The sequence below is a fragment of the Taudactylus pleione genome, unplaced genomic scaffold (genome assembly GCF_031769625.1).
Source record: "Taudactylus pleione unplaced genomic scaffold, aTauple2 ptg000015l, whole genome shotgun sequence".
NCBI classification, from domain to species: Eukaryota; Metazoa; Chordata; class Amphibia; order Anura; family Myobatrachidae; genus Taudactylus; species Taudactylus pleione.
In genome coordinates, this window is record NW_028284417.1 from 8,487,047 (window position 1) to 8,512,149 (window position 25,103).

Below are 25,103 nucleotides of genomic sequence, written 5' to 3' on the forward strand. Positions count from 1 at the left end.
TGCTGGAGCTCCATACCATCCATCTGGAAACCCAGTCCATTTTAGCCGGCAGGCTGGTGCGTATCCAGTCGGACAACGCCACGGTGGTGGCATATGTGAATCACCAGGCCGGCACAAAGAGTGCGGCAGCAATGGCGGAGACAGCCCACATTCTCACTTTGGTGGAGACCTTTGTTCCGGCACTCTCTCTGCAGTGTTTATTCTGGGAGTGGAGAATTGGGAGACAGACTTCCTCAGGAGGAACACCTTCCTGCCGGGGGAGTGATCTCTCCATCCTGAGGTCTTCCAGCAGTTGGCACGGAGGTGAGTTCTTCCGGAGGTAGACCTGTTTGGCGTCTTGGCACAGTGTATGCAATGACCGTCCCGTGGCAGTCAAGGCTGGCATATATTTTTCCTCCGATTCCCATTTTACCTTGGATACTCCGATGGATCAAGGAGCAACAGGTTACGGGGATCCTTGTGGCTCCGAACTGGCCACACAGGTTGTGGCACACCGCCTTTCCCAAGCTGAACGTAGGTCCAGTTTGGCGCCTTCCGCAGCGGCCGGATCTGCTCCTGCAGTGTCCGTTTCCGCATGAGGACCTTCCTCGATTGGCTTTACATCCATACTATGTTGCGGGCCCGGAAACCGGTTTTGTCGCGCAACTATCACAGGGTCTGGAAGATATACATCTTGTGGTGTGAACGGCTCGAGGTTCACACATCCCGGTATCGTCTGCCAATGTTTTTAGCTTTCCTTCAAGGTGGTCTGGAAGCCGGCTTTCAGCTTCGCTACTTGAAAGGTTCAGATTTCAGCTCTGTCGATTTTTATTTTCAGCGACGTCTGTCCCTCCTGCCAGAGGTTCGGACTTTTTTGCAGGGAGTGTTGCTGGTTCAACCTCCGTTTCAGCCGCCGGTGGCTCAGTGGGATCTGACCAAGGTCCTCTTCGCTCTTAAGCAGGCTCCTTTTGAGCCTTTGGAATCTGTGGACCTTCGATTTGTCACGTGGAAATTGGTTTTCCTTATGGCCACTGCCTCGGCTCGACGGGTCTCTGAGTTGGGGGCTTTGTCTTGCACACTACCATTCCTTATATTCCATGACGATAGGGCGGTACTCAGAACAGTACCTTCGTTCCAACCAAAAGTTGTTTTGGCTTTCCACCTAAGACTTCCTGCGACAATCTGGCTCTGTTGGATGTCATCCGGGCCCTGCGGGTTGGACTTCGGCCTCAGTCTGACTGATTCCCTCCTGGTTCTCTATGATGCTCAAAAGCGTGGCTGGCCGGCTACGAAGCAGACCATCGCACATTGGATCCAATCAGTAATTTCTCGGGCCTATTCTGATGCAGGGCGACCGCCACCTGCCAGGGTGTCCGCTCATTCTACGAGGGCAGTGGTGACCTACCGGGTGGTGTGCCACGCGGCCTCTGCTGAACAGGTTTGCCACGCAGTTACCTGGTCCTCTGTCCACACACGATCGCTCGGTTTTACAGTTTTCATGTTTTTTGCCTCCAGCGACTCCCACTTTGGGTGTACAGTTCTCCGGTCAGGCAGCCTGAGTGTTCCCTCCCCTAGGGGCAGCTATTGAACGTCCCATGGTCTAGTGTCCCCCAGCATCGAGGAAAGAGAAGAGAGGACTTTTGGTTACTTACCGTTAAATCCTTTTCTCTAAGTCATTCTGGGGGACACTGCGTTCCCTCCTCACACTCAGTCGTGTTGCGTTATTTGACCGGTTGGTCCCTGCGGTTCTGTTTTTATTTTTGGTTATAACAGTTTCACTGGGTTACTGGAGAATATATAGAAAAATACCCTTGGCGCTGGGAGAAATGGGATATAATAAAACCGATATAAATGAATGGATATTGAAATCAGCAGCTGCTACCAGATGGTTGCCACCATCTATATCAATATAGAACTCAGAAAAAAACACAGAGCAGCGCTTGGTATTCAATTACACACTAGTAGGGGTTAATAAATAAATAAATGATGAATGTAGCTAATAACCACAATATATGGAGAGAATTAAATTAAACACAATTTAATAATTACACATAAAGAACACATAAATATATACTTAAAAAATATATAAAATATGAGATTGCATAATAAACTAAATGATTTCAACCAGTGGTGTTGATGGTTAGACTTTGTATATAATAGGCTGTATATACATACAATTTTTCTTCATAAACATCGACTGCCTGTGATTATAAATCAAATATATGATATACAAATCTTTATCCCACAAAGTCCTGCAATGTGCAACAATACTTGCTAATGTAAAAATGATACAAGTAACTTTAGTTAGTTGCAACTTATTTGTATCTTGAGAGAGCTCTATTTGGAACAGCACCTGTTATCTCTTGTATAGACGCCACCTATACAGAGAAAAAAAAATTCCCTTAAACCGGCGTGGCTGTGGTCTCCACTGTTATGTCTTTATGATTGAAATTCCGCTGTGTTTTGTAGCATAAAAAACAGGAGAGAGTCACGTAGGGTAAATATTGGCTGGTTAGGCACTCACCTGCTAATCCATCCCGTTAGAGGCTCCAGATCTTAGCTGTCCTTATGGAGCTGTAGCAATACGGGGAATTTTTCCAGCAGCTCATGTGGAACTCTTGAGTGTTTATTTTCCCCCTCAACTAAAATGGTCTGTAAGATAAAAACCCAGTTGTATACTGCTCCATCTTGGTACTTGAAGAATATAGTTCCCTATAAAGTACTGTCGTCTAAGTTTGTTTTATTAACTGGTGTTCATTTGTTATAGATGGTGACAACCCAGTATATTGCGTATTAGAGTATTTATCGCCGAGCGACAGTGGAGGAAATCATGCTCTAAGACAGACTTCCTCCATTTCAAATTCATGCTCTCAACCTAGAGTGTTGCCCTGTCCCTCTCCAAACAATTCCATATCAAGAACTTCATCTCCTCCCTGTACTCAAACCCCTGACGTATCTTTGCCATTTTCAACTCCCTCCTCTGAACTTCCTCTACATGCCTCCCCTGCTTGCTCTCTGCCCTTGACTTTACAAACTACTTTACATCTAAAATTGACTCCATAAGTCAGGACCTCAAATCCCACCAGACCCTCAGCACTCCACCCCCTCCTTTCCTAGACTACCACCAATTTTATTAACTCTGACATCCTTCTCCCCTGTATCTGGAGAGGAAGGCATGGCCCTCATCCGGTGAACTCGTCAACACTTTTGACCTCTAATATCATCTCTACGCTGATGATACTCAGATCTATCTTTCCTCCCCTGACTTCTCCCTCTCTCTCCTTACCCGAATCACCAACTGTGTCTCTGCTATCTCTTCCTGGATGTCCCAGCGCTTTCTTGAACTTAATATGTCAAAGACTGAGCTGATCATCTTCCCACCCTCCCGCATAACCTCACTTCCCCCAATTTCATAATCTGTTGATGGCACAACTATCTACTCTATCCCCAAAGTGCACAGTCTTGGAGTTATTTCTCCTAACTCCTCCCTCTCCTTCAAACCACACATTCAGCACCTATCGTAGTTCTGCCATTTCCACCTCAAAAATATTTCTAGGATTAGACCCTTTCTCACATTGGATGCTACTAAAAGCCTCATCCACTCACTGGTCATCTCCAGATTGGACTACTGTAACCTCCTCCTATCTGGCCTTCCAGACTCCCACCTCTCTCCACTCCAATCTGTCCACAATGCTGCTGCTCGGCTCATCTTCCTCTCCAAACATTCTACATCTGCTTCCCCTTTCCTTCAAGCCCTACACTGGCTCCCCTTCCCCTTCAGAACCTAATTAAAGATTCTTACATTTACCTACAAAGCCCTCAACCAAACCTCTCCCATTTACAACTCTGACCTCATCTCCTGTCACACTCAAACCCGTACACTTCGCTCAACAAATGATTGCCATCTCTCCTGCCAACTGATTACTTCCTCCCACTCCCGCCTCCAAGATTTTGCCCGTACTCTTCCCTACTTTTGGAACTCTCTCTCTCCTTCTCCCTTTCAGACCCTCCACCTCTCTACAAATCTTCAAACAAGCTCTCAAGACCCACTACTTCATCAAGGCCTTTCCACTCTCATCCTAACCCACTACTACCTGCTCTTTTCTCCCTGTGTACCTCATTTGTGTCACAGCTGTTTGTCTGCCCCTCCCCTTTTAGAATGTAAGCTCTCATGAGCAGGGCCCTCTTTCCTCATGTGTTTCTCCTTCTACTTTCTTCTACTCCTTACTCTCCACAAGGGCATCTCCCTGCTACTTATATTGAGTGTTATGATCGCTAATGCTGCAATGTGTACAAACCATGTCTTGTATTGTATTGTACTGTAAGCCACTGGTTTCTTGTTCACTTATTTGTTTATGCATTTTGTAAGGCGCTGTGGAACACGTGTGGCGCCATATAAATAAAATGATGATGATCTAAAAGTGATGTTATAGAAGTACTTTAAAAATAAATGGTTGTGATTTATGCTTTTGTTAGCTATTTTTTTTAATGACACCCTTTCTGTAACTACAGTTATTCTATCTAGTGATGAAGAAGACAACGCTAGCACTGGAAGCACCAGCAGACTAGAGAGCATCTCTCCCCGGCCTGCTGATTCAGCTTGTTCCTCCCCTGTTCCATCATCTGGGAAAGTAGAAGCTGCTCTAAGAGAAAATAGCTTAGTTGACAACAAATACAGTAGTCCGCCTGAGGCTGATCCCATCCCCCCAATCCCAAGGAAAGCTAGAATGAAAGATCAGGTAGTATTTTCGGTTATAATTGTATGTGTGGTTTTTTTGTTTTTTTTTTAGTTCTAGCCTATCAGCTGACATTATTGTTTAAACAAGAGATGTATATTTATTGTCAATTTAAATAGTGGTGTTGAGTGATCCTTTTAATGCAAGAACCACACAATTGTGACGTACCGATGCACATAAAAAAGTGTAACCATAACATTCAATTGGATGTTTGCTTACATTGTTTAAACAATATTAGAAGAAAGTGATAACCTGTGCACAGCTTGTCAGAAATGTCTCCCACTGTATTTTTATAAGATCAGTGTATCCATGTGCTTCTGGTGACTGTTTACTTCACAGTGTTGCACAGTGGGGGTAAAATACCAAAACATTTTAGACTAGGTATGACTTATCTCCCAAAAATGGTTGGCTGTAAAAGATGAGATTTTGAATATGGTGGAGTCTTCTAATAAGTCTTTCTTGTAAAGGCTGGGCTGCTTAATTTAAGTTGGCCATATCATAGCAGTTTTATGCATTGCACTAATTCTACATGTTTCATTCACAGTTTGGCAATTCAGTCGCCATTACTCCTGTCAAACGCCGTAAAGTTGCCCAGGTAGACGTTTCAAGTGAAAGCATAGCATGTGAAAGTATTATTCTGCCTTGTCGGAATGTACGAGTAGGAACAATGTACAGAATGATAGTAGATGCTGTTGCGGTAAGTACAAATAGACTTTATGGCAAAACTTTGATATTAAGGGACCTAGTTATCATTTTTTTTTTGTACTAAAATAATGTGGAAATGGGTGTTTCACACTCTTTTCACATTGTTTTAGTTTCACTCAGCTGCTATGCCTCCCCCAGAACTGCTTTTCCTCCCAGCACTGCTTATCCCGGACCCGATGTCTGTTTTACAATAAGAACCATCTCGTCACTTAATATTTACCCGTCAGTGGGATGTCTGCCATCAGGTCTCTGCAGTGATAACAGCCCTGAACCCTGTTATCTGTCCTGGGGCACTTTACAGCTTACAGTACCAGGTACACTATGTACAGTGCCCCAGTCCTAAGCAGCTGATGAAGAGCTTAATGCCGTAGTATACTTGTAGTGCTGTAATAATGAGTGGTAGTCACATACTGTATACATCAGGGCTTAACACCATTTTCTAAAATCTAGGAGCCAGGATGAAAGTGTAGGAGCCAGACGACCGCCCCCCCCCCCCCCTCCCCCAAAAAATTACAGGAGTGAGGAGCACAGCTCTGTGTGTTGTTCAACTGTTATACACACTCTACTAGTCCACAAAATGGTCACAGTTGAATGGATACAATAAAATGGAGGCTCCTTCACTGCTCTGCACAGCTCTCCTGCTCCACCCTCCAGTAATAATGGACCACATTTCACATAAAATAATGGTGCCAGAAAGTACAGCAAAACCCCACTATCTCTCTGAAGCTGCAATCCCTGGCCATGCATAGACCCTACTACCGGAGAGCTCTATGCAGCCGGGGTTAGGAGACAGTAGACAGCCGGGACATACAGGAGGATCAGCGTAGACTGGGACAGACAGCAGGAATCAGAGCAGTCCAGGATTGAGGAGTCATCAGTGCAGGCCGGGACGGACAGAGGCACAGCAGTCACCGCAGGCGACACTCAGCACATGCACTACTATAGGCACGAATCTCCGCTGGAGCTGATGAGGATCTGCTTCCTCCCTCATTGCAAAATCTAGTAGCCAGGCAGCAAAATCTTGTATCCATGGTGACCTGGCCCCCGGGATTTGTCAAGCCCTGGTATACATTCATTGCAGTAACTCAAGGGGCAGCTAGCTTGGATGAACTAAAATGATATTAATAACATTTGCTGGTTGCTTGCTGGACAACACTAGTTTGTTGGCACTGCAGATTTATGTGTGACAAGAACATAGGCACTCTCCAACACGTCAGGGGTTAAAGCCTTATATCTTCCTGTCACGCTGGAGTCAGATAAGGCAGGGTCTGTGATAGGCACTCTCTTATAAAACTAACTTTGTGATCCGGCTGCTCAGCCCGGCCTCCCAACACATCTGATCATGACACAGACGTCCATAAACAATTAACCTAGCTGCAATGAACTTTCATAGACCGGCGTCCGCTCCGGGTTGAGCTGTCGGGCAAAGCCGTAGAATCGGAAAGCAAATTACTTTGCTTTCCGACGCATGCACAGACCCCCAGCAAATGAAGACATCTGCTTCCTATTCACCGAGGACAGGGCTTTTTTTGCAAGCTCTGTCCCAGCACACGCATTTTATTACATTTCCACGATATTTAAAAATATTGCATTGCGAGTGTTGGCGAAATTATCTGGGCACAACCGCATTTTATTTGCGGATTTTGATAAATGAGCCCCCCAGCTTTTTGTTTTTAGCAGTATTCAGCTCTGTGAAATCTGGAAAAAATTTTTTATAATGTTGTAATATTTGGTATGGGTAGTGTCTAATTAAATTTGCTGTAAAGTTTTAAAAACAAATTTTGCCAGCATAAATCTCTTATCTGGTGCAGTTGGTTGCATATGTAACATGTATTTACCATTTGTGGAACTAGCTTAATGTTCTATTGAGAGAATTGCTTAGAAGGGAGATGGACTGTCTTCAAGGATGATTTCATGTAATTAGACTGTAAACTTAAAGTAGTGGCCTCTAGTGTTGTATTTTCCAAATAAATTAGGTGAACTGAACTTCTTAATATTTGTCGACAGTTATAGTATAGTAGGTGGTATGCATAATTGGGAAGTTTGTTACATGTTCAGAAATTAAAGAATATGTTCATGGGGTTTTTCTATATTTAAAAATTTGTTTTAAAGCCTAGGTACCATACGGACAGAGAAAATAGCACTTCTGCTATTGAAAATGGCCAAAATAGAGTAACCGGTGCTGACCTTTTATGTAAATATATTAACAAGCTAAATAGTAAAGTAGTTCTCCTAAATATTGAATAATAAGTGGAAGGGTATGGAGATTGGATAAAGCTGGTGTTCAAATCTGGCTAAATTAGATATTTTAAGACTAAAAAAAAATGCACAGTGTTCAGCAATAGAGGTTTAAAAGTACTTCTGAAGATGATAGGAGAAATTACTGTTTTGATTCTGAAATTCCTATAAAAGTCATGTGAAGGTGTAGTCAAGATTATAAAATGGTCCCATTTAAATCAGATAACAAAGTCCTAGATGTGTAAAAATGTCTGCCAATAAGAAAACAGATGACATTTAGCAGTACAATTTCATTAAATGCAACAATGCCTTTTATATATCCATAAATGTTCAGGCATTAAAGTTAGAAATGTTGAATTCCTGAAGATAAATAAGAGACCAACTGGGGTTCAACCTCTGGAATACTTGACTACAATAATATAATGCTACCAAAGTAAGAGTCTGTTAGAGTTGTACGATTAAGCATCCTAATCTTAGGAAAAATCAAAATTTTGGAATTATGAACTTCTGGAGATTAAAGTACAACTGTGTTTAAGCAGCTGCTGAAGAAATAGTGAAACGGTAACACAATATGTTTGTGTCTTTAAACACCCAATCAGTAGTGTAGGTCTGTATCATTCATTCTTAGAATAATTGATAACTGCTTTTTCAAGAAACTTTGCTATTTCATAATACAGTATATAAAAATGATATGCTTTAAACTCAGAGTAAAGGGGCCCATACATCTGTGACAAATTGCCACAAATTCCCAGTTCTGCCGAGACCGGGATATCCAACATGTTGGAAAATCTCGATTGCTGACCCAAATATGGTCGGAATTGGCAAGTAAGGGTTTTTTAATTAAATGATCCCAATCATCCGCCAGATCGGCAATCATCGATGTCCACGGATCGATGATGGTTTTGGTTGCTGATCGGCAGAACGGGAAATCATGGCTCAGTTGTATGGTGCCCTTACTTCAGCTGGCAATCGAAAACAAAGTTGATGCATTTTGCACATAAAAGTGAGTTAATCATGTATAAAGGTAATATTAAAATTAAAAAAGCAATACTTATTAGAAATATGCAAGTAAACTCTTGGCAGTTGTTCTCTTAAAGTGTGTGTGTGTTCTTTTACAATTTTTCACTTTGAAGAGGTAATTTCATCTGAAGGAAAACAACACTGCAAGATTTCCCAGGTATTAGGTTTAATATTTGAAAGTGTCAATCAGTGAGCTACACTGATTAATGCCTGCTGTCAGTATTCTCTTTATAAAATAGTTTTAATCAAAGCGCTTTAAGGGCGGCTGCCGTTTGTACAGGCTATAAATTAACACAATATACGGTAATCAGTGTTATGGGGTGGTTGATTGAGGTAATTAATCAGATAACCATCTAAATCATTAATGCTTGGCATACACTATACAATTATCTGTCAGATATCTGTCCAATCTCGCTGGTTGGAATGAAAATCTGGTAGTGTATGTGAGCAAATGACAATAGAAAATTTGTTCACAAACACTGGAAAATGGACAAAAATGGATTTTCAGCCAAATGGGTTAAATAAAACCAATTTGAACAATCATTTTTTGTCTGTTTTCCAGTGTTTAAAACCATATAATCGATTGTAATTTGCTCCCTTACATTACCAGATTTTCATTCCAACCAGCCAGTTATCTGACATATGCCCAGCATTAGGATTTTTTTGTATTTCAGTGAGGCTAAACGTATGGTGCATTCACACAGTCAGACTTGCTAGATCAACGATGAACGATTTTACCAACGATCTCATTAACGATGAACGATTTCTGACAGTATTTATTTAAATTAATGAAATCGTCCAAATATGACTGCAAACACAGACTATTTCAGATATCGTTATCTGACATGCAGGCACGCACATCGTTCGTCAATGCATGTCAAACATGTCAACGATATGAACGATGTGACTATTTTTACAATCGTTATCGTTCATATCTTCCAGAAAATCTGACCGTGTGTATGCACCATAACTTGCTAGGAAATAGTTTTGAAATTTCTGCTCTGAGGGTCAACTTGTCTAGCCCATATAAGAACGAGTTGAGGTTAATGAATGGTTGCGTTTTTGTGTTTTTATCATGATAAAAAGAAGCTCAAGAAACAGGGCAGACTAAATTAATTTAGCATATATTTTAGAACGCTGTGACCCACCAACTTTTACGAAAACATACGAGTTTGTATGCGATTTGCCTCCTTGGCTGATCATAATGGTCACCTACATGCTTAACATGACAGCTTTAGATTCCTATATTGACATTTACTTCTTTTGTGCAGTGCTCTAAGTAGCTGCCTACTAAAAAGGTCTTATTTACAGTATTTTACTCACCTACATTAATTCTCTTTCAAAAACGTGTTCTGCATTTATAAGCCACTCTACTTTTGACAGTCTTTAATGTAGCATGCAAAGACCAATAATATTTTCTACTTTCTTTCGTAAGTCTTCATCATGTTAGATGTTGTAATGTGCTGGGAAGCATTAACCTTTTTTGTAGCCAGTTATGGTAGATCCTTGAATTAAAATAACCACATAAATGCAGCTAGTGTTATAAATTGATTAATGGATAATTTTGTTGGCATATGAATGTCCATTTCTCTTTGAGATACTGTGGATTTAAAAAAATAATACAGTTCCAGTCATTTTATATGTGTATTTTCTTTTCTATGTACAGTTCTGTGTAGACTACATAAAGATGCGGGTGAAAGGTAAATATACTTTTTTTTTTTTTTTTTTTTTAGAGAAATATAAATGATGTGGGTGTTTTTTTTATTTCTTTGATCCAATTCGAATGGGCAGATTCTAACAATTGTATTTTTGTACTTATTGATAAGTCCTTTTTTCACTGTTGATGGGAGACACTGTAATTACTATTTAGGGGTAGAACAGTGACATTTGTTTTTTTTCCCCTCAATACTCCAGAGGGCTGCCTGGAATACTCCTTTTTACCTAACAAAACCCAAAAGTACAAAACATGGGTACAGAGCAAGATGGAGACTAGAAAAAAAAAAATGGTCTTCTAGAAAAACAATAATTCAAACAAGGATAACCAAACATAGACGAATAGCATAAAAGAATGGCGCCTGGTGTCCCCTATCAGATGATGTGAAAATTTTAGAACTCCTTTTTCTCCAGGCATCCATAAGGGGACAATAGAGTCAGCACATTGAGTTCGTTCCAAAGCTGATTCTAAAAGAAGATATGCTCTGAAGTTCTAGTGCATTTCATCTGACGTGCAAAGCTGGTAACCTTGTACTCAAACATATTAAACCGGTAAAAATTTGGCAAAGGTGTACATCAGACTAGGTGGCCCAACTGCTCAGCAGAGGCCGTGTGCCACATTGCCAAAGATACTTCCAGCGTACTGGTGGTGTGCACTCGCTGGTTCTGGAATGGGCAGACTTGCCCCAATGTAGGTCTGGCGGATCACCATAGTAATCCACCTAAAAATGGTTGGTTTAGAAGTTGTTCGGCACCTCTTGAGGACATCAGTCAAAAGCAAAGGTCATCTGTCTGGTGCAAAGCCTGGGTACTATAAGCATAGGTCCACAAATCTCTGGCAACATCCAAAGAATTAATTGATGCTCTTCGGAGATTCATGGACCAAAGACTGAATCTCAATATTCTGATTCAAATGTAGCCTAGAAACCAATTTCAAGATTTTGTTCCAAGCACGGCCTGGTTGGCATGAAAGATGAAGACCAACAAGAATAATCACTAGCTCCAAAACCTTTTTAATGTTAAGAATTTCAACTTCACTAAACCAACGGTTGAAACGTAGAGTGCAGCAAGTCTGTCATCACTAACTTAAGATCCCATGTCTCAATAGGTGGAATATAAGGCAGGCATCTGTTGCAGTGATCGCGGTGAGTGGAAAAAATTGTGGGTCCCAGGGACCCCTCACTTTAAAAGATTGGGGTCCTACACCACTTTTTCTGGGTCCCGTTTCATATTATGGCAGTTGAGGGCAGGCACCAGTCGGGACTGTGCTGGGGGGGTATATAGCCGTTGGGGTAGAGCTGAGGGTAAAGGCAGGGAGAAGGTGGGGTAGAGCTGCAGCTATAGAGGAGTAAGGGCAGGCAGGGCTGGGGGTAGGGAGGGGGTAAGTGCAGATAGTTGATGCGACAGTGTTGGGGGGCATGGAGGGTATACTAGGGTCAGGTTGTGTGAGGGGCAATGGTAGATGGCAGCTGGCGCAGTAATTGGGGGGGAGGTACGGTGTGGTTAGCGGCAAGCAGTACTTTGAGGAAGGAGGGGGCGAGGGTAGATAGCAGCTGGGGCAGTACTGCGGGCAAGGAGGAGGTTAGGGACAGGCAGTGCTGGGTGTAGGGAGGGGGCCAGGGTAGATAGCAGCTAGGGCAGTTCTGGGGAGCGGCAAGGAAGGGGGTTAGGGGCAGAGCTGGGTGTAGAGAGGGGGCAAGTGTAGATAGCAGCAGGGGCAGTATGGGAGGCATATAGGGGAAAACAGTTGTTAGCAGCTAGGGCAGTACTGGGGACAAGGAAGAGGTTAGGGGCAAGCAATACTGGGTGTAGGGAGTGGTAAGGATAGATAACTAGGACAGTACTGGGGGCAAGGAGGGTGTTAGGGGCAGGCAATAGTTAGGATAGCAGCTGGGGCAGAACTGAGGGTAGGGAGGGGGTAAAGATAGACTGCACATGGGGTAGTGTTTACCTCATTGCTTTTGCTGGGACCCCCCAGCCGGGTCTCCTGTCCCATGCAGTGTCCACCTTCCCTGCCACCTGTGTGCAGAGCTCTCAGCTGGCTGAAGGAGCGCAGGCTGCCGGAGGGTCCCAGCACCACCGACAATTCTGCCCGATGGATGCAGTGCATACAGGCTGGGGGAAGAAGCCGCTCATACAGGCTACGGGAGATTCCGCGTATATAGGCTGGGGGGAGACGCCGTGCATACAGGCTTGGGGGAGCCGCTGCAGCGCAGCCATTGGCTGGGGGAGCCGCTGCAGCGCAGCCATTGGCTGGGGGAGTCGCCGCAGCGCAGCCATTGGCTGGGGGAGATGTCACAGTGCAGCCATTGGCTACACCAGCACAAACAGCCAGCGGGTCCTACAGGACCTGATCGGTTTTTAAATCTGGGTCCCCAGTTTGATGTAGCACGTAAAAACGCGCTATAGCTTGTATTTTGCAAACCCTGCTGTTGTCAGAAATGCCTATTCCCAGATGGAGTATGTCCGACAATTTTTAACAGTCACCTCTCCGCTATCAGTGCAGCGAGAGACCCATTCTTGGGCACAGAGCTTACTGTCGAGATCTGATGAGACTTGTTCCTTTTTGAAATGGGTTCGTTCTGGAGCACCCTTGAATGAAATTGCACATGAAGGTGGATAACAACTTCCCCAGGACATCCATACAAGGTGGACTGGCAACTACCTGTGAACAAACTGGGGCTTCAGTAGTCTCTGTAGTGAGTGGATTTTGTGGTAAGAGCACCAGAACAGGAGCCCAGGAAGAATATCCTCCTGGAAAGGAGTCAGATTGCACCTCATGAAATTCAGAATTCACCTGTGAGCCTCCATGCTCTGGGCTGTCTCCAGAATGTGAGTTTGCAACAAGGAGGGATAAATCTCCCTTGATTAGCAGATCATCCAGAAAAGGGATGACAGTCACTTTCCGAGATCTGAGAATGACAGCCATAAACTGCCATAATCTTGGTGAAGACCCTCAGTGCTATGGGAAGACTGAAGGGTACGGCCCAAAACTGAGAGTGGCGAGACTAAACAGCCACTCTAAGGAGGTAGTGATGCCCTTCTCAGATCATATTGTAAATACATGTCCTCGATGTTCATGAAAGCCATGAATTTGTTTGATGCTGTTGGTAACTGTTCACAAAAATTCTATTTTGAACATGTTCACCCTCAACAGGACGTTTAGGGATCTTAGATAGAGAATGGGTCAACTGCGGCTTTTGGATCAGATATACCCTTATCTGCTTTCAGAACTGGATCACTTCTACGGGGAGAAGGCTAAATAGCTTTCACCAGAACAAAAGTATAATCTTTTCTCTAAGAAAAGAAGAAAAATAATGCTTGGCAGGGACTTTAGGAGAGCTTAAAGTGTATGCCCAAATCACTGTGCCTTTCACCTAGAAATCTGTGTTTGAATTGAACCACTGGTCCTGGAAGAGAAGAATCTGAGAACCCACCACATGAGTACCCAGGTAAGCCGACTACCCATCATGGTGACTGTCTGTCACTGGGTGTGGCAGCTGTCTGCTTGCCCACACAAGCCTTTCTATACTGTAGCAGTCAACAGGGATCAGGGAACTGGCCCATGGAGGACTGACTACTGTCCTTCCCCTCGAAGATGGTGAACACAAGGTCCCTTTTTGGTTTTGAGGAATTTGCAGGAGACCATTTACCCCAGTGACTGCAGAAAAAAATGTGAATGGGAGTTGGTCCAGAATCTACTTACCAAGTACAAAACAATCATGTACAGCGAGCAAGATTTCTGAAACCTAGGCCCCAAGAAGTCTCACATCAGTAGCAGTTTCCCAGACATATTTTGTTGCCTCATGGATATGCTTCACCAGCTGTAGCAGTCATGTCTAGGCCCTCAGCCAATTGTTCCCACCACTGCTCTATAGCCTTATTGATCCAAGGCTAAACTGGGTCTAGAAGAAGCCGCTGCCTTAGTGTGAATCTTTTTAAGAGAATCCTTTTCTACCTTATGAGAAGGCACACACAGGAAGAATGAGTTTGGAATGTTAAAGGTGTGATCTTGCAGCGACCTGCTATGAGAGCATCCACCTTGGACATGTATTTCCATTTTGCCGTAAATTTGCTAGGAGGAGTATAGAAGGACTACAATCTGCAAAATATTTCCAATCATGTTTGGCCAAAGCCTCAGCCAGTAGATCCTCCAGGTATGAAGTAGAGGGGGAAAAAGGTGTTTCTGCTTAAACTGTTACTTGTCTGGAATATTTGATTCCTCACTGTCCCTAAGATCCAATGTATACCGGGGACACACTAGATTTTTCACTTACAGCTCCCCGGAGGGATCAGTTGCATGGAACAAGGTTAAGTCTGCCTCTGTTCCCCGCCACCTCACCCTCCTCCTGGAGGGACAAGTCGGAATCTGACTACTGTGGCAGCATACAGAACCCCATCTAAGGAAGAAGATGGTTGCAGGAGACCATGCCCTAAGATCCAGAAGCGTTGTCAGGTGACCAATCAGAGGCCACTGAAGAGAAGGCCGAAATCCCTAGGGAGGGGTCAAGACCCCTGGGGGGAATGGGAGCATCCCTACCAGTTAACCAAATGGTGATATGTGCGAGTTCTGTAATATCCTGGGTCATACTAATGGCACAAGTATGCTACACCATATCAGATTCCACTACTTAACTAGGTGTATGTACAGGTTCATACCCACTTTCAGCTTTGGTACACATCCCTCTAATAAGGCTCTGACTATTTATGGATTTATACGCAGGGATGGAAATTCTCTTGCCAGCAAAAGTAAAAATGTCTTTGCAGTCCCACCTACTATTCTTTTTGGTCCACCCCTATGGTTTCTGCATTTTTCTACCAAAAGTATAGAGATGCATTTGTTCTTGCAATGTGCCACCATCGCCAGCATTTTGCAACCATCACATTGAATTGTCTGAATTCATTATCATTTTAAAAAACCTCTACCAGTACTGGTTTCACTTAGGAGAGCAAGCTTTGCATTTTGGATAAGTAGATTGCAAAAATGGGTCCTGTGGACATTGCATGTATTTTCAAAAATGTGTCTCTATTTTTAATACCTATTTTGATACTCTTTTTAGAGAACAATCTATTAAGTACAACTTTAGAATAATCCATCATGTTTCCTCACAGCACTTCCTGATGACAATGAAGATTCTTACCAAGAAGTAATAATGAAAACATCTGAGCTTAAGAAGTGTGAGTGGTGCAGCACAAGAAAACTTACGGTGGCATTTTTCCAAAGTATGCCTTCTCTCTGTCAGAGGCTGCGTGCTCAATTTAAAATGAGCAGGCAAAATGGCAGTGGATGGTATGACTGTAATGCAACAAGTAAGTGTGCAAGTTGCTCTTGGTATTCAGAGGAGACTTATAAATATGGGGAAAAAAAATTGTGTATGTATACACACAAAGAAATGCCTTTAACCAGCGCTCCGCTTTTGTTAGTATATAAGAAATGGCTGCAAACCTTCTAAAACAACCCCCCTGCTAGTAGGGGCTAGAACACAATATTTTATAGAGTCGTATAGAAGATGCGCCCCAAAGAAAACAAATAGCGAACTGTTGACTTCATTTAAATATATAAAAAAAAGTCCAATATATAATAAGCTTGTAATCCAATTTGCAGTATTATAAATTCTTAGAAGAGATGGATACTACCGCCGACTTGTCCACTTTATGGATACTAAAAACTTCAGTGTGGCTTTTCTCCCAAACAATTGGATTTTCTTAATATGAATAAAAACTCCTTATATTCTTAAGGAGATAAATATCTAGAAATAAAATCTTGCACCAAGAATACACCCAAAGAAGGCTCAAAGGCCACCATTAATATAAAAAATATTTATTATACATAAAATCTTTTTCAATCAACAGTATACAGCCAGATAAAATTCGTAGTTGTATTGATATAAAATATCACACCTCAATATGTATAACGCCCCTATATAGGGTAGATGGCACACATCCAACGCGTTTCGTCCTCCACCGGGACTTCATTAGGGGTATAACTTAAAATAAAGTGTAAAAAAATACAGGTGTAAAACAGATGCAAGGAAATAGATTATGGCCCATGCCATTAAATATAACAAAGCATAATATTTTCACATATTAAAAAGACATAGATTCACATTAACAAGTCCATAAATACATACCACAATTTTGAAAGTGGGCAATTGCTCCTTATTAGGTGCAATTTTGACAGTGGCTCTATATAAAAAAAAATGTCTTTGGTTGTCCAGTACTCTGTATACTGTTATAGGCTTTTGCAGTTTGCTGGACAACCAAAGAATTTTTTTTATATAGAGCCACTGTCAAAATTGCACCTAATAAGGAGCTGGCTGTATACTAAAAGATATTATGTATAATAAATATTTTTTATATTAATGGTGGCCTTTGGGCCTTCTTTGGGTGTATTCTTGGTGCAAGGGTTTATTTATAGATATTTATCTCCTTAAGAATATAAGGAGTTTTTATTCATATTAAGAAAATCCAATTGTTTGGGAGAAAAGCCACACTGAAGTTTTTAGTATCCATAAAGTGGACAAGTCGGCGGTAGTATCCATCTCTTCTAAGAATTTATAATACTGCAAATTGGATTACGAGCTTATTATATATTGGACTTTTTTGATATATTTAATTGAAGTGATCAGTTCGCTATTTGTTTTCTTTGGGGCGCATCTTCTATACTACTCTATAAAATATATAGAAAGGTTTAGAGAGAGAGAGAGAGAAATTTCCACGCCGAGTTCGGATTTTTCACAGTAAAAAACGGGACTCGGAGGCAAAACTTAATTTTTCATGGACAAGCATAATCATTCCTGGACTTTTGTCCATGAAAGATGACATTTTGCCTCTTTCTAAGTCCCGTTTTTTTGCCGGGAAAAATTCGAACTCGGTGTGGAAATCCGAACCCGCTCATCTCTAATAAAAATATATATATATATATATATATATGTAAGGAACAGCGCCAATTAATATATGCTCAACAAAAAAAAGAATTCCCAAAACTACACAATATAACCGCAATGCCCTCTCAACAAGGACGTCAGCTTAGTACCAATTATAGTATGGGTAATCTACTGTGAACAATTGTGCAAGAATATAAAGTAGGTATAGCGACCTGTGTGTTTACTCAAGTAAAGTGCTATTATGAAAATATATTAAAGTGCTAATGCCATATAATAAAAAATGCCATATAATTAAAAGAGTGGCAAGAGAATGGAGCTCCATTCTCTTGCCTCTTGAACTTTTATACTCCTGAACTAAGATGAGCTTTTTTAAAGATATTTATTACTTAATTACTTAATCTTCTAAATACTGTTTTTTAACCATCTTAGATTCAGTATATATTTTTTAGCAGCTGATGAACTATTGTTGTCTTATGTTTGTTTATTATATGGACCCTTGATTTACCACTAATAAATTGTGTACCCCCCCTTTTCTTTATATATTTATGATTGCACATTTTCTATTATATGGCACTAGCACTTTAATTTTATATATATATATATACATACATATATTGGTAGCTGTAGTATTTTTTAATCTCAAGCGTCTTTTTATTACTTTGACGAAATAAAAAAATATATTTTTACACGACCGGCTATATTATTTTGTAAGAATAGTCTTTCATTTGTAAGTCAATAAAACAATTTGACTAACTTTGCACTTTTACTTTCATCACCAACACAGATTTTTTTGTAATGTTCTAAATGACAAAACAATTGTTTGTGTCTAAGAATACAGAAATTAAATTCGTAATATTCATAGCATTGTTCTTTTTTCCCAATAAAATGTTCTCTGCTTTGAGTAATACAGTGCAACTAAAGCTGGGTAACACACCTGGCAGATATATCTGCAAATGATGGTTGTTCAGAAACACTGAACAACTATCATCTTTTTCTCCTGGCCGGGGGTCGCGACATGACCCACTCCCCCGGCCTCTGCTGCCGACCTCCCATACACACTGCACGATGGACAGATCGGCTATGCAGCAGAGCCGACGCAATATGTCTGTGAACAACGTCGTTCACAGACATATATCGCTGGTACATACTGCCCGACGGGGACACGATATATTGGATGATCAGTTGATCGGCCAATATATCATCCAGTGTATACCCAGCATTAAACATGCATTCTGTATAGTCATCGCATGCTTCAGAGGTTCCCATACTCCATCATTACAGTACATGTTTGAAGGAAATCCATGCTTGAGCACAGGAGACTTAATTAGTACCTCAGTCAATTTGATTTAACCATCTGGACTCTAGGACGGAGTCTCCCAAATGTGATCCTCAAGGCTCCCCAACAGTTCAGGTTTTAGCGAGATCCATAGTTGAGCACAGGTGGTTAAATCAAATTAACTGAGGTACTAATTAAGTCACCTATGGTCAAGCATGGATATTTTTAAAACCTGGACTGTTAGTGTGCATTGAGGACCGAGTTTTTGGAATCTCTGCTCTAGGATTAATGTAAGACTTTATGCTTGCTGGCAATATATTTATGTAAGTTGGAAATTGTGTAGGATGACTCAAACCATTTTGTGATGCAAGAGTTTTCATCCTCCTCTGCTTTAGTTTTTGTAAACATGACTGAGGTGGAGAGAGCTATTTTATGTGAGGGTAGGGTGTATCATTCTACCCCAACCCATGAAGAGCGGTTTGTAGATAATAAATTGCTAAATTAAATCTATATAATAAGCAAGAAAGCATGTCTGTCTGTCTGTTTGTCCTTTATGCATAGCCAGTGTTTTGGACCTAGCTCCACCATATTTGGCATGGTGGTGTAGTTTGATTAGGATTAGGTTTGAACTTCGTCAGGGCCACACACTTTCATACAATCGCTTAAAATGGGGGCACTCTTAAATTACACAGATTCCAGGGCTCACGCAATTTGAAATTGGCAGTCTGCCAAAAACCTGTGTGAAAGATACAAAAGTATCCTTTATAAGTTCAGTCCCCCCCTTCCCACAAGTAAACCAAAAACAAACATTTGCCCCCACACAGAGGCCATTCATGTTATGCCACACAGAGCCCATTCATGCTATGCCGCACAGTAGTACCCCTTATAACATGCAGTAGTAGTGCCCCTTATACATTATGCCACACAGAAATGCCCCTTACACATTATACCACACTGTAATTCCCTTTACAGATTGTGCCACATAGTAGTAGTGCCCCATATAACACCTTATTTCACACAATAGTAGTGCTCTTTACACATTATGCCATGCAGTTATGTCCCTAATAACCTTATACCACACAGTAGTACCCCTTATACCATGCAGTAGTAGTGCACCTTATAATATTATGCCACACAGTAATGCACCTTACACATTATGCTCCCCTCAGGAACTCACCTCCCCGCATCCCTCTAGCAACCTCTTGCCTCCCTCTGTTTGCCATCAGCAGTCAGCAGGTGTGAATTTGGTGTCCCGGGCCGCCAGCTAATTACAGCTGGCGCACCGTCAGGCAGCAGCAGACACGGACAGACCACACTGGCGCAATTTCAATCTGGTGCCGGTCTGCGAGCTCCAATCAGGAGCTGCCACTGCTGATTGGCTGCCGGTCCTTAAGCTCTGATTGCCTTGTGACTTGCGGCGCTGTCTCTCCATGTCTTCCTGCTGGCAGGATGGCGCCAAATCAACACTGCTGCTACCCGGGCCCCCTGTCGCAAGCTCTGTATCGAGCCCACCTTGTGTACATGACTGAGTGCAGGGAGATCAGCGGAGGCTGCTCAGGCACCATAGCAGCCGCATCCATTGCACCATTACGGTAGTTACGCCACTATTTGAATGCATGTTAGCAAACAGTGGGTATCCAGCTAGTTTAAAGTAGAATAAACCTAAAATAGAGCACTGCAATACACAGCAGCCAATACATTATTTAATACTGCTTCTGAGTAGAAATGGTAATTGAAATCAGATGAGATTAAAACACTAGTTTTTGTGTACGAAAACCATAAGACATAAAAATAAATCACTTCCCTGTAGACAAGATAAAGAGTGCTATATTGTCCTTGTTTTCTCCAACAATATATATATTATAGGGGAACAAAAAAAGGAACACAATAGTGTAGCTCCATAAGTGTTTTATATATATATATATATATATATATATATATATATATATATATATATATTACACTGACCCGAAGCATACTGCAAAAGCAACCAAAGAGTTTTTTTTAAGGCTAAAAAGTGGAATGTTATGCAATGGCCAAGTCAATCCCCTGACCTGAATCCGATTGAGCATGCATTTCACTTGATGAAAACAAAACTGCAGGTAAAATGCCACAAGAACAAGCAGGAACTGAAGACATTTGCAGTAAAGGCCTGGCAGAGCATCACCAGGGATGAAACGCAGCGTCTGGTGATGTCTATGCGTTCCAGACTTCAGGCTGTAATTGCGTGCAAAAGATTTGCAACAAAGTATTAAAAAGTGAAAGTTAGATTTAGGATTGATTAGTTTGTCCCATTACTTTTGGCCCCTTAAAAAGTGGGAGGCACATATAGAAACCGTTGTAATTCCTACACCGTTCACCTGATTTGGATGTAATTACCCTCAAATTAAATCTTAAAAAAAAACATAAATGCATTCTGTGTTTAGATTTGTTTCCCATTCCCAAGATACTTCATCATGGTATGCAAATATTCCAATATCCAAAATACTCCTGGCTCCAAGCATTTTGGATATGGTAGACTCAAACTGTGTGTTGTGGAATATTTGCTACCTATATAAATGTAATAAAAACACCAGGGCTGTTTTATAGGCTATTCGTTTCTTTTTCAAAGGGATTCTATATACATTTTATTCATATGCAGGATTTGTTTTCACTGTATTATATGTTTTTAGTAATGTATAGGGTGTAAAATATATGGTATGCATCCATTCGACTATTGCTATATAAAAAATATAAAAATTGCTATTTTTTATATTTTTTTTAATGGAAAAAAGTTTATTTGGTAAATTAAGTATTTATTTGTAAAATATCCCTAATATTTTCTTTCTTTTCTATTGTAGATATAGAAGAGCAGTTCATTGTCTTAATCTTTGAAAGTCACTTGTCTGTGTATGACAACGCAATTTTTGAAAAGATACTAATTGCAGTTGGTGTCAAATACTCAAACCCAGACTTTTTCTCAAAAATTGTGTTTGACGAAGCTAACAGAAGACTTGTTGCCTTTACTAAACATACTGAAGAATCTCCAGCACATGGCTCATCTCCACAGGACCACATAGCAAGACCTGTAAATGTTTTTGTTTGTTTTTTTTTTTTTGTTTTGTGTTTCTATATAGCTGTTTAGAATAGTAGTTTTTTGTATATCTGACTAGGGGCCGTATTCAATGAGCTTTGATATCAGACCCGCGGTAATATCGCCGATATTTCATGTAAAAATGGAGAAAAGTTTTTTCTCCATTTTAAAAAAGGGGGAAAATGTACAAAATCCCTATTTTTGTGTAAAAATGTGGGGATTTCTCACAGACAGCCTTTGGACAGCCCCCCTAATGATACTTTAAAAAATGTGTACATTGCGTTCTTTGGCGAGAAATGTCCGCTGAAATTTCGGTCATATTATTTTTTTTTTCCTGTGAAAAATGCATTTAATGTATTGGGGCTGGTATTTTGGAGAGACATAAAGATGCGCCAAGTGTTTTAAACATTGCACGTGGCTGGCACAGGCATTTTTTAGTGGTTTTAGAAAACCAGCGCCAACCACGTGCGATGTTTAATACTTGGCGCATCCTTATGGCCCTCTGAAATACGAGACCCAATACGTTAAACGCATTTTTCACAGAAACAAAAAAAATTTGACTGAAATTTCAGTTGTCGTTTTTCGCCAAAGTATGCGATGTACAATTTTTTTTTTTGCTAAAGTACCATTAGGGGGCTGTCATTTTCACCCAAAAATAGAGATTTTGATAATTTTTTTTATCTGCCCTAGGCTGGAGAATAGTTTACTCCAGTTTTTCGCCGCCGTTAGCCAAATCGGCCACATATGTGCTGATCGTGGCCGATCGGACGTCCAATTCGCAAACAATGTAAAAAACGGACGATTTTGCCTCTAATTGAATACGGCACTAGGTGTTTTGTAAACTAAGATACCCATATTGCATTTCTGAAGTGTTTTCTGTCAATTGGCCTAATACAGTATTGCAGTGTATGTGCTCTGGAATTGATCGCAATGATCCTGTCAAATTCAGTAGGAGCTAATATTGCTCGTGATAGAAAATGTTATCTTCTGATCACACAACAAGCTGCAATGGAGCCTAACAGACAGGTCTTATACGATCTGACACACGTTTCTGGACAATTTGAATGATGACCCTGTTGCTCCGACATCTTTAAAGCTGCACTCCCAGTTCTTACTAACCATATCAAAATGGTCACTGAGATGAGTGTAAAGCTGCCCACACACAGGCCGATTTTTTTTCCCGATCTGGCCGATTCCGACACATTGGAACGACAGGGTAAAAAATGCCCAAATCGTGAGTCGCCACTCACGATGCGATTCGCGCCCCCACAGGTCGCACATCGCATCGTCGGAACTGCCGTGCTGTAGGGCAGATCTGACAATGTAAACCCAAATGCACTGTTAAAAACTCTGGCTGCAGGAGATCGGATGAAGATTGGACAGCATATCGCGTGCATGTAGTGTTCAGAGCTACCGGGGAGAGTTTCAAGGGAAATTGGGCACATTGTCGGATCGTGAGTACATCGGTATGTGTGTGGGCACCTTAACCTCCCAGAGAAATATAGAGCCACTAAGGCAGACAGACCCAGCTTTCATTGAAGACCTTGAGGTGGGCCACGTAGCTTCATAAAGAAAATGCGGAGATAGTCATGGGTTTCAGTGAACATTTTTAATTGGGGCTTCGTTTAAGATTCCATGAGTTCTTAAATATAGTTACTGTAACATTGACTGAAATTCAAATTTTTTGTTTGGTTATTTTACTTTAACAGTTTGTTCCAGCAAGTAAATTGGTGGGTTTTGTTGTAAGATAAATTAAATTTCTACTTCAGGGTCCATAGGGTATCCACAGGATACCTTGGGGTATAGGTGTGACGTCAGTCGCAGGGCACCAAAGAGTTAAGCTTTCAGCCTCCCAGGATGCACTAGGTCCCCCTCCTATACCCCGCCCCCGGGCCAAGGCACCTCAGTTTAGTTTGGTGCCCGGCCGGAGTCGGGTGCACCTGTTGGAGTGGGGGCTAGAAGAGCACCTGAAGCTTTTTCTTCATGCAGCTGTGGCTGCACATCTGGATGAACAGCATGGACACTGACGTCCATGCTGTCTTCCCTACACCCCGCCGGTACCAGAACGCCGGTACTGATCCGGGGATGCTGGTGGGGGTCTGGGGTCACAGCTAGCGGTGACCCCAGATGCTCCGGACCATGGCCGGATTCAAGGGGGACAGAGGTAAGCAGCGGGGTCCCGCGGTGGGTCCCCGCTGATCACATGGTCCTAAGTCCCCAGGCAGGGGGCTCCCTGGGGACTGGCTGCAGCGTGGAGCCAGGCGACCAACCTGCGCTTCCACTACCCCCTGGGACAGCGGACCGCAGCAGAGCGGTAGCGCTGCGGCGTCCCAGGGGTTAAATGCATGCCAGGGGAGCGCGCCTTCCCTGTCTCACAGCCGGCGCCTCCCCCGCTGCACACAGCCCTCTCTGCACTGTGCTGACTGGTCCTGTGTCAGCGCTCCTCCCCCAGGCCAGCTTCTCTCTGCTCCTCGGCGGCCATCTTCTCCAGAACGCATGGTGAACGCTGCTGGAAACGCTGGACGGAAGCATCGTGGTCTGGGTCCCCCTGCATACCTCTCCTCCGCTGTGGCTCAGGTCTGTGTATGCAGCGCTGTGTCCTACCAGGCCCTGTGTCTGTGTAGTTGAGTGATCAGCGCTGTTAGTGCAGGAATTGTTATTTCTCTGCATTGTATGTGACTGTGCTAGCGCTGCCTGTAACTTTTCTTCTCTAAACTGTCAGCTTTATTACTGTCCCTGTTCTTTCTGCTAAAGCCCTTGCGGTGCGGTGCTGCAGGGTGGTCTCTCGCCTATTTAATACTTAATTGGTGAGAGAGGTCACATACGTGGTGCCATCATGTCTGAAAGTGATTTTCCCCTCCGGCTACAGTGTACCACGTGCAAAGTACCGTTAGCGGAGGGGGAGGGTAGCGCGGAGGGCCTTTGCCGGCAGTGTTTGTCCATGGCGCGGCCTATTACGGTTACAGCACCGGTACAGGAGCCGCCCTGGGCTTGTTTCGCTCAGGCGTTAACAGCTTTAGTGGGCCAGTTAGCTCCGCAGCCCGCGTTTACTCCGATGGGTTTGTCCCAGCAGTCTGTGGTGTCGTCACCCATGCAGGGGTTCCCACGACAATTGGTGGTACCCCACAGTCTCCCTATTTCCCCGCTCCCGGGTTCTCAGGAGCCAGCGTGGGTTAACTCCCTGACGAGTTCTGTACAGCACTTGTCGGATGTGTTGCAAGGGGAGTCTGTGATGCGGCCTCATAAAAGGCCGGTGGCGTCTCTGTCCGCTCCTTATGAGGATGACGAAGGGACGTCTGATGATGGGGAGATTCTGGATCCTTACGATCAGGAACCTCTCCATACTAAGGACGCTGATGCGAAGTCCAAAGTATATATTCCTGGACTTATTCGGGCGGTCCGCACAGCCTTGGTGATTGAGGACGAAGTTCCCCCAGTGGCTAAATCTAAGTATGCCTTTTTCAAAGATGTGAAGG

The 25,103-nt window shown here is 42.5% G+C and overlaps 1 protein-coding gene across 5 annotated transcripts in view; it reads left to right on the forward strand.

Annotated features, from left to right (window-relative positions):
• The window catches only part of SENP6 (SUMO specific peptidase 6), a 158,142-nt gene that overhangs the window by 48,436 nt on the left and 84,603 nt on the right, over nt 1-25,103 (forward strand). For all 5 annotated transcript variants that reach the window (XM_088471553.1, XM_088471568.1, XM_088471560.1 and 2 more), the window contains 5 exons: nt 4,492-4,718; nt 5,260-5,412; nt 10,345-10,378; nt 15,504-15,701; nt 21,395-21,621. In XM_088471553.1, the coding sequence (XP_088327679.1) occupies nt 4,492-4,718; nt 5,260-5,412; nt 10,345-10,378; nt 15,504-15,701; nt 21,395-21,621 (839 nt within the window). The remainder of the gene's footprint in view (nt 1-4,491; nt 4,719-5,259; nt 5,413-10,344; nt 10,379-15,503; nt 15,702-21,394; nt 21,622-25,103) is intronic.